General features: G+C 28.1%; 1 protein-coding gene across 1 annotated transcript; it reads right to left on the bottom strand.

Annotated features, from left to right (window-relative positions):
- Window positions 1–5,708: 5,708 nt before the first annotated feature.
- On the bottom strand, window positions 5,709–8,437 carry LOC111283513 (U-box domain-containing protein 9-like). Its single transcript, XM_022872108.2, has 2 exons — window positions 7,783–8,437; window positions 5,709–6,947 (listed from the first exon to the last, which is right to left on the bottom strand). The coding sequence occupies exons 1-2, from the start codon at window positions 8,083–8,085 to the stop codon at window positions 5,862–5,864; spliced, it is 1,389 nt and encodes a 462-aa protein (XP_022727843.2). The 5' UTR covers window positions 8,086–8,437; the 3' UTR covers window positions 5,709–5,861.
- Between the last annotated feature and the right edge of the window lie 2,542 nt (window positions 8,438–10,979).

Raw genomic sequence — 10,979 nt, 5'->3', positions numbered from 1 at the left:
TAAAAAAAAAAAATAGAAGCTGCTCCATAATAGATAATGCGAGGGTGATAACTTAAAATTCTCTGCAACAGATGTTAACTTAAGCGATAAAAGAATTTGATTTTTATTTTCGTTATTTGAGTTTGAACTCATTAAAAAAATATGAAAAGATAATTTTTCAGTAAATTTATTAAACTTCGAAACTCTATACTGCTAAAAAAAGTAAAACACTTCAAGATTTGCACCGGCTTGTATTGGACTTTAATTGGATCTTGTTAGATGAAGCAAACGGTAGGGATTAAATGTAAATGCTGCTATATTGAAATTTGATGAAACGATGATACTCAAGATGACAGCCAAGAGATGCACCGACCTACTGAAAGATGCAAGCTGGATGCTGATTGGTGAAAAGCAGTTAAGAGCAAACGGTGCTCAAATGATGTCTCTCCAGCCTTGTCAATGCAACACCATGCATGTTCCTACAGGACACGAAAGTAAGATCTAGTTTAGCATTACTCATGTAAATAATTTTTTTTCAACCGCAACAATAATATTTAACTAACCCTAAATCCTTAAACCAACACCATGATGTTGTTATGCCATTTAATTACTGGTGAATAGTGGTCCATTGATCCTTTGAAATTGTTCGGTTATTCTCATAATAGCTAACTTTGTACATATTGATCAAAACTAATTCATGCTATAAATGAGTGGCCATGGATGGGTTTCATGGCATCAGAAAGAGACATATTTTACTTTGCTGTCAGGATTAATGGCTGCATGTTCCAACCTATATCATTCAACTTCGCAAATTGTGTATAGATTGGGGCTAAATGAAAAGGAAACAGTTTGGTGTTATCACATCAACGATACAACAAAACAGCTTGCCCCACCAATCATGCAAGCAAATGAACAAAAAAGAAAAGGCAGCTAGGGCAGTAGCAGTGTCATTTCCATGGATAATTGTGGCTTATTATTGTAAGCAATTCTTGTCACGAAATAATCCAAGACATGAGTTGAAATAAAAACTATGCATTGGCACATCTCCATTTTGATTTTGGCCATTTTCCTTTTTCCATTGTTTCTATTGGTTGTCCTGAAAAGAACCCATTTACCTAATCATCACTATAGTTTGAGAGTCATGATAATGATAATGCAACATAAATACGATATTATTTCCGAGCACCAAGGGAAAAGCTCGTTGTCCAAATGTCTTTTTTAAACTATTTAATGTTTATGTTGGGTTCTATTAACGAAGGGTAACATTAAGACATTGATTGTTCTTGAACTGTCACAAAGAAGGAAAAATTGGGCTTCATCTTATTAAGACAATGTTTTTGAAAGTTAATATTATTAATGTATTTTCATAATAAAAAAATTATTTTAATAATTTTTCTTTAAATTATAATCATAAATTTCAAATTTTAATGAAAAAAATTAATTAAAATAACGAAAGACTAATATTTATTATCTGACACTACTTACAAACATGTGACAAGTTATAATTAATCTTTCATTATTATAATTAGAATTTTATAAAATAACTTAAGTTATAGAATATCTAAAAAATTATTTCAATTGGATTTTTAATTAAATTTAAAAATTTATGGTTATAATTATAGAAAATAAAATATCATAACGTTATTTACACGTAATAAAAAATTATACACTTACTTTTATTTTTTTATTAAAATTTATAGGTATATTCAATAAATTTGCTCATGAGCCGAGATGAGTTCGGGTCGAACCTAACATAATATTCTAACATTTTAAGTAAGTCCAAACCTAGTCCAATCTAATTTTTTTGCCCTCATTTTATGTCTAAACATATTCTTACATATAATAATAAAGTTTAAATTCGTCTAAAACACTAGCATTTAAAATTTAAAAAAAAAAAAGAGTTTTTTTTTTAATTATTAATTGAATTTATAAGTCATTTGATTTTTTATTCAATTTAATTTTATTGAATGTAATTTAAAATTAAATTATTATTTTATATAAAAAAATGAACTTTATTATATTATAAACAATAAAGAAAATGAGTTTTGTCCATTATAAAAAATGAAGCAAATGAGTTTTGTCTCATTATGATAAAAAATATTTTTTAATTTTTGAACTAAACTTAGATATTAAATGATGAAATTTAAATTCAGTCTAATTTTTTTTATCAAATTTTTTTTATTTATTTAAATTTATTTAACGAATTTAATATTTATATTTAAAATTTTTAAAATTTCGAACGAATTTTTAAGTTCGGACGAATCGCTCAACCATGAACATGTCTATATTTGAGTTTTAAGTTTTTTTTTTTTTTTTAAGTTGGCAACTTCTCTTTGAGTTAATTTTCTAAGATGTAATACCAAATGTGGATCACCACCTAAAGTTTAATCTTTATCATTTTCAACGAACAAGTGTGCAAAACTCAAGCAAATATTAAAAAATATCTAAATAAACCTATCAACTCAAACCTTTGGACATGGATCCATCCAATGGATCCAAAAATCAAAGATTTGCCGACATTTCTTGTTCTGAAAAAATTATGATGACCAAAGTCATAATAACAACTAATAAAACGAGAAAGGGTGCTTCAAATTTTTAACGCCCATGTCTTGTCGGTGAGGAATTTTTGTAACTCTATGCAAATAGTAATACAGGTAGCCTGATAAATTTGACTAAAGCCAAAGGTTGTTCAAAAAGTTCCATTATTAGCATTGACAAAGGTTTAAAGGAAAGTCCAAAGTAAAGAAATTGCAAATTATGAAATTTGCAGTTCTGTCGGTGTTGTGGAAATAGGTTATGATTTTTTTAAAGAAAAACATCATTATTGGTCCTATTTGCTTTGTTTCAAATTTACAAAATTATGAATTTTTTTTTTCTAAATTATGGATTTATGCATCTTAAATTCTTATTACAATGTGAAAATTTGCTATTTCTTTTACTCTTTTGGGCAAATGTCATTTGAGAGAATATCATAAATGAGTAGATATGGCACTCACCACTTTGTTCATATAGAAATAGATTTGATAATTTTAAATATAATATAATAATATGATATAAAAATAATATAAATTATAAATTATAAATTATAAATAAATTTAATAAAATTAAAAATTATATTTTATATTTTAATATTAATACGAAGATATATAATTTTTATATAAAATATAATATAAATATATGGATTATCGTATCTACATAAAAGGTTAACTCTTAAGGAGCGAGCATGAGCCATTGCAATCGGCAGTGGTAGACCCATTTTGCTGGTTGAATTTGTTTGATTAGCAAACAACACTAACGACCTCTCTGTGCTTTACCCCCGATCTCCCATGCATGCACCTATAAGAGTCTAGGAACAGTTCACTTTCTTGAGTTTTTTTTTTTACCATGATCTTCAATATTCAATGGTTAAATGATTCTGTCTGATATAAGAGGTTAAAGTTTTAAACTAATATCTACCTTTTGGGGGTATGTTTTTGTCTAGATCTATGTTAAGGCAGACAGTCACATATGATCTTGTCAAACACCCATGCTTATTTCCCTTCTTGGCAATGGTTAAAACCTGCTCGGATTACAGCAAAAACACTGTTTTTTTTTTTTAATGAGAAATTAAAGAATATGATGTACTAAATCAACTAAATTGAGTTAAACTTCATATTGATGCAACACTATTATCATTATGATTTATGCAGAAGTATATAAAGTTAGCATTTCAACATTATGAACTCGGACTCACAATACTTATGTTTCAAATCAGGACTTTTCCTGGCATTATAATCAAATGGAATTTTGTGGTATGTTGTCTTGACCAATTAGGCAAAATGGTAGATATGATAATATGTAATACAATATAATAATATGAGATGAAAATAATATAAATAAAACATATAAAAATAATACGATTTAAAATATATTTTATATTTTTATATTAATATAAATTATAATACGTAATTTTTTTATAAAATATAATATTTTATATAATACGATAATATGAATTATCAAATTTATAAAACTAAAATCATCATGTGTGTAAAGTTAGCATTTCAACATTGTGAACTCATTCTCATAATACTTGGGTTTCAAATCAGGACCTTTCCTGGCATTATAATCGGGTGGAATTTAATGGTATGTTTTCTTGACCAATTAGGTAAAATAATAAATCTGATTAAATAAAATACGATTATATGATATAAAAATAATATAATTTAAAATATATTAATATAAATTATTATATATAATTTTTGTATAAAATAATATGTATACGATGAAATGAAGCGAATTATCAAATTTACAAAACCGAAATCATCAAAATTTGGGCACAAAAATCTCTGGCCGTGTAAACTAACACGCTTTTCAAGTAATGCAAGGAAAGCGCTATGGAATGTTCGTTGCGCAGATGTTTTCTGGAATGTAAATCTTTCCACAAATCAGACGCCACTTGTGGAAACTTAAACAAGGTTACGTGCCGCAGCCGTCGGCGGCCTGCTCTAAAACATGTGTTCATATGCGTTAATAGAAATGGTACAAGTCACTATCATATCTTAGTTTCAACTTTACCCCATCTTCAGACGTTCATCGTTCATTCATCTAATTGCTTGAAAGCCATAAAAAACGAGGTTGAGGAGACTACTACAATTGCTAACATTAGCTTTGAGAGACGTACAAAAAGATGAAAAAAAAAATTTTTTTTTTTCAAAAGAATTGACAGTAAATAAAAAAATATATAAATGCTAATAAATTAATTAAATTAAATTTAGAATTCGATAAAAAAATTTTTTTTCTTTCAACGGCCGTGCGAGTTAAACCCTTAATTTTCGTACTCAACATTCGATCCTAGCAATTTTAAATACAAAAAAAAAAAAAATAGGCCTCTTCTTATTGGGATCTGAAAGAATAGTAGGCATTCAGGGTACTAACTGTTACAATGAAGACTTTGGGGTTTCGGGGACCGGTCAAGGATGGACCACCATTGAAATTCTCAAGGACCATTCATTCAAATTTTGGATTTATTTATGAATATCCATAAAAGATTGGCTCTTTCCTCGGTTTGCCATCGAGTAAAAGAGCCAGCCTTTGCTATTGCAAGCAAAATTCAATCAATGTTCAAGGTTGCAATTAGGGAAGATATTTTAATATGATGAATTTTTATTCGATTTAATTTTTTAAAATTATTTTTTAAAAAATTAAATATTAAATCGAATTGAATCGTATAACAAAAAAAATTAATATTGAATTTTAAATAAATTTGATTTAATATATAAATTATTTTTAATTATTTATTTAATTTTTTTAATTTATATTTAATTTTATATTTATATTAAAAATAATATTTTATTATTTCGAATCGAATATAATTTTATATATTTATTAAATCATGTTAAATTTAAATATTAAAAAAATAAAACAAAATTATTAAATCAAATCAAATTTAAATATTATATATAAAATCGAGTTAAATTCGACTCGTTCTTATCCGATCCATTGCCACTTCCGGACATAATTCGTTGTTGACAATACAAAGGACAAAGCAGAAGTTAGAAGATAAAAATTTTTCTGCCATAATTCAAAAATCAAATGGCAAGAAAAAATGAAAAATTCAAGTTGCTGCTGAAAAACAAAAGAGAGAATCTGACGCATGACTGAAATTCGAATGAGAAACAGGAGTGGATGCTAGGAAACAAATAAAAAGAGCCAATATTCTGTTACCTGTAAAATCCGAACGCCAGCGAAAATTATTTGACCAAACAAAGAGAAAATCTTATAAACATAAGCTTCCAAGGTGAGAATTTACAAAATTGGAATGATGATAAGCAGCATTGATCACCAGGAGTTGGAAACAGAATTTACAAATGATGTGCTTGGTAGTGTTGCGTTGAGTAATGTCTTCACGCGGTATGGGTAATATTAACAGCCCTTCTCAGTCTCTCAAGAATGCCATTAGCCTTTCTCTTGGCTCTGGAGGTTCCATCTTGAGCAAGCTTAGATATTGTTCCATGGGTATTCTCTTCTTCCCTTAGTGCCTTCCACTTGGTTCGATCATTAAGACAGACAGTGTGGAGGATTGCGATGCAATTTTCCTTGTTGCGTTCACAAGTGCTCTCCCTGACAATGCGAAGCAAGCAAGGAACAGCTTCAAGCTCCCCCATTTCCTCAACCGCCCTTTGATGGGTTGAAAGCATAGCTAGGATAGCCAATAACTCATCAACAAGCACACCATCCATAATCTTTTTCAAAGTGACCTTTACTGCACCATCCCTCACAGCTCTTGCCTTATTCTCATGAATAATGCAAAGGTTAAATATTGCAGAAGCAACGTCTTTCATCGCTAATGGATGACCCTCATCTAGAAGGTCAATAAGGGGTTTTAAGGCACCTGATTTACCAATAAGTGCCTTGTTAGAATCAAGGGCAGATAAAGTGAAAAGGGCTGCAGCTGCATTGCTCCTAGTTTCAATAGTTCCAGATCTCAGTGCTTCCATAAGAATAGGAATAACCATTGGAGTTTCAGCAACGAGCTTCTTATTGCTGTCATGAATTGAAAGGTTCAAGAGTGTCGTGATCAAATCTTGCTGGAGATCAGGGTGAACACCACTCTGAGATTTGCTTCCTGAGAGTGGGGTGAGCAGTTGAGGAATGGCATCATCAGATTCACCAAAGAGAGCCCGGAACGAAGGCATCCTTTTCGTCACCAACCGAAGCTCCTTTGCTGCTTCCTTCTGTTCAGGAAGTGCGGCAGACAACTTCTCTAGCAAAGAAAAGAAACGGTCACGCTCAGCTTCTGTAACCCCCTCCTCTTTACCATACTGAACAGGGTTTGGCAATTCTATTCCCTGATTCTTACACCACTGCAATACCATTTCCCTAATAAGATGATTAGGAGTGAGAACCGTGTGTGAAAGAACTTGTTGGGTTCTTGGACAAGTTCTATTGCCGGAATTCAGCCATTTCTGGATAAAAGGTCTGTCATATGTCTGCACGTGAACAAATGAAACCAATCAGGAACCAAGAGCAACAAAGAGAAAGAACAGACTGAAGCTTAACACAAACTAGAACAACCAATCCAATTGGTAAACTTGAATCCATGGACATCCAATTAAAACAAACCTACTAAAAAGAATCATTATAAAAACATTACACAATTTAGAAGGAAGCAAATATAGAAGGAAAAACAAATAAAAAATCCAAATCAGGGCCAATCAAAGAAGTGCAATCTTTAAGGATACATTCGGTTGGGTAGGTAAGATTGAAAACATGGTGACAGCGAAATCAGGTTCTGCAATTCAACTAATTACATTAAAATTACTGTTGAAAGGTCATAAATTTCTTAGTGAAACCGAAATGCAGAAAGAGAAATTCACTTTAACTGATATAATTCGAAGAGAAAAAATATAGAAAATAATAAATCTCAACTTAAAATTACCACCATTTTATAGTAATTTAATTACTAAATAAATCCAAAATGACCAAAAAAAAGAAAAAAAGGAAAAAAGACGTGAACCCACATTTTCTTCCACACCAAACAGAAAAAGAAATTAACAACCTTCATCGGGGAAACATCAAATTTTATCTTAAAACAATGGGAAAAAGAAATCAAACGACCAAAAAAAATTATTACAAAAATTAATAAAATTTTGAAAAAAAAATAAAATTCAAGATACCATTTCCACCTCAATTATTTCAAATTATCGCTTAAAAAACGAAAAAAAAAGATAAAAACCACATTTTTAAAATCTTTTTCCTTTGAACCTTCAAAAACCAATCCAAAATTTTCATGAACAAACAATCTAAAGAAACAAAGCTGTTTACCTGGCCAGAAGCTAAAATGACAGGATCTCTCATAAGCTCTTTAGATAGAGGACATTTAAACTCTTCAGGACACGACAGGGCTTCATGTAACTTCAACGACGACGTCGTAGTGGTGGTCGTCGATTGTTTATTGAACTTAAGCTCTCTCAAAACACAAAGAGTATCTTTAGCTTGATCAATGGTGTGGATGCTAAAATCATCATCGTCGACGATAGTCATAACCAGCCTCCGCAATTCTTTCTTCAATTCTGCCGCTCTCGCTCTCACCGTTGGATCAGAATTCAACACCCCTGTTTTCGCCATCTGATTCTTCCGCCCCGCCACCACCACCACCCAAAAATAAAAATATCAAAATCAGAGCCGTTAGTTATTATCAAAAGAAAAACAAACAGATAATGAGTATACTCTGTTTCATTCTCTCCTTATTTTTTTATTCTTTTATTCTATTTTTTTCATTCTCTATTCTGATTCCCAGTTTAATTGGACTGAACTGAGAAAAAAATTTTAAATTTAAATTTAAAAAAAAAAAAAAAAACAAGTTAATGCTTGTCGCTTTTCATTGTTTATCTCCTCACCTAGCCCTATATTTATTATTATTTTAATGATTTTTTTTTTTTTGGGGTTTGGATTTTTTTTTATTTTTATTTTTGCGTGCGAGGTTTGCTCATTATAAACACGCCGTGTTAATGAGTCTCAGATTGTGGCCATTGAATTGCCCCTTTGCATTTATTTTTGCCATTAATTAGTTGGGATTTTTATTTTATTTTTATTCCCAAATTAGTCAATCACTACTATCTTTGAACAGATACATCCTCTAACATTGCAATGTGAAATCAATTATGTTGATTTAGTAGTTTTGTAGGAATAAGGACTGTATCAAATTGTTAAAAAATTTTAAATCAAATGGTTATTTGTAAATTTTTTTATTTAAATCATATTTCATAGTTATATTAGTAAAAAAAATTAATCATTTATTATAAATTATATTTGATAATTAAATTATTATTATTTACTCCTTCCATCTCAATTTATTTATCATATATTAATTTTTGTGAAATTTAAAAAAAAATTGACCTTAACATATTTAATATTAAATTTCAAATTTTTTATAAAATTAAAATTTCATGATTTTTAATATTAAAAAGTAAAAAATATAAAAAAAAGAATTTTAAATGTTTTAAAAAAGAAATAAGATATAATTTTAAGACATAAAAAAATAAAAAATAAAAAGAGACAAAGAAAGTATTTCAATAGATTCATGTAAGTAACCGTTTACGTAACATGATTTAAACGTAAAAAATTTATGCTTGTATATTATATTTTTATTAATTTAAACAATCACTTTTAAAAAATAAAATTTATAAATTTAAAATTTTAATATTAACATCTATAATTTTTTTTATTCATCAAATTATTAGGTCCTTTTGTAAAAAAAAAAAGAAAAAAAAATCTATCCGTTAAAATCTCCAATTGAATAATTTAAAAGATAATCTCTTATCCCACATACCTCTTTATTATCTTTTAAATGAAAATTTAATTTTTTTAAAAATAGTTTTTATCTACGATTGTCAATATAATATTTATAAAATAAAATCTAATTAATATAATTTTTTCTTATAAATTTTATAAAATTAATGTCTCAAATGAGAAAATATTTTTTAAAATACTATATTAAATAACATTAGAAAGTATTTATAGGTACGTGTTAATCAAACTTAGTTTAAAAATAAAATTTATTTTAATTATAAAGTATTAATTTATAGTATAAATAAAATTTTTTAAAAAGTTTTACTTACATCCAATTAGTATGTAATTTTGCTAAAATTAACGAAATAATTGAGAAATTGTAACTTGTTCTCAAATAAATATTTAATGAAATTAAATTTGCCTATTTGATACGGAAAATGAGTAATAAATTTAGAAAAAAAAAAGGAAAAAAAGTGAAAAAAAAAATTGATAAGTTTGTATTTTATACTTTAATGAGGGAACAGAGACTTATGGACCCACAAGGTCCAACATGTACGCGATCACGAAATCCACGGTCCTGTGCAGCTGGCAACACCCTTGCTCATCACTCGTCAATTTGTAATCTTGATAGCTGGCCATAATTTTATTTATTATACTTTATAATTGAGATTAAAAAATATTATATTAATTTATTAAAATTTAAAGTATATTTTAGTAAAATATATGGTAATTTTTATAGAGATTTTTTTGTTGTATAGACTTAGATGTGCAGGATAGGCCGGAAGTCAAGGAATTTGCCTGGTGAAAGTAGATGAACGTTTGGACACGTGGCATTCACTGGCAGGTAAGTCCCAACCAATTAATTATGGGTTTTTTCTAGTCAAGTCAAGGATCCTTAATTTTGCCAACGAAAATCAGGGGCTTAGGTCACAACTCTTGAGGACCACCTGAACTTAATTGACCTAACTTCTAACCCCAAAGAATATAGAATAATTAACCTAGGTTAAGTTAGCAAAATAATTAACAAAAAAGGACATTCCAAAGTAATAAAAATATTAATTGATTCAATACAAATAAATAATTAATTTAATTGACTAAGATTTATTTTTTTAGATGAAAAAGTTTTGGGTTCGAGTCTTATTAATAATAACTTATTGGAATTATCTCGAATACATGATTTGTAACGATGTTTTAAACTGTTAGATATGACACATTTTATCCTTACCTAAAGAACTAAACAGTTTATTTATCTTTGAATTTTTTCTTACAAAAAAAATATATATCATTGATAATATTTCAATTTTATAAGACTTATTCTATCTCTTTTAAAAGATACTATGCCGTCACTCGGACTCGAACCGATATGCTCTAGCATTGCTTCTTAAAAGCAACGTGTCTATCGATTTCACCATAGCGACTTGCTCGAAATCATAATAAGTCATTTTTTATTCAATTGTCAATATTGATGGTGAAGGGGCCAATTCAATGTAAAATGTAAAAGAAGCATTTAATTTAAATTGATGAATAAAAACTCGTTTAAATAGCAATTTGAAGATTCAAAAAGAATCTTTATTATTTATCGTTTTATTTAATATTTAATTATTCAATAATTTTTTATGTATGAGTTATAAATATAAATTAAATTTAATAATTTATGTATTCATATCATTTAAAATATTAATAATTTATATATTAATATTATATTTTATATAAAAAATTATATCTCATAA

The sequence above is a fragment of the Durio zibethinus genome, chromosome 3, assembly GCF_047325235.1.
Source record: "Durio zibethinus cultivar Kanyao isolate XHJ-2024 chromosome 3, ASM4732523v1, whole genome shotgun sequence".
Lineage (NCBI taxonomy): Eukaryota > Viridiplantae > Streptophyta > Magnoliopsida > Malvales > Malvaceae > Durio > Durio zibethinus.
The sequence above is the reverse complement of the archived record's forward strand: the minus strand, read 5'-3'. Positions and strand labels throughout refer to the sequence as shown.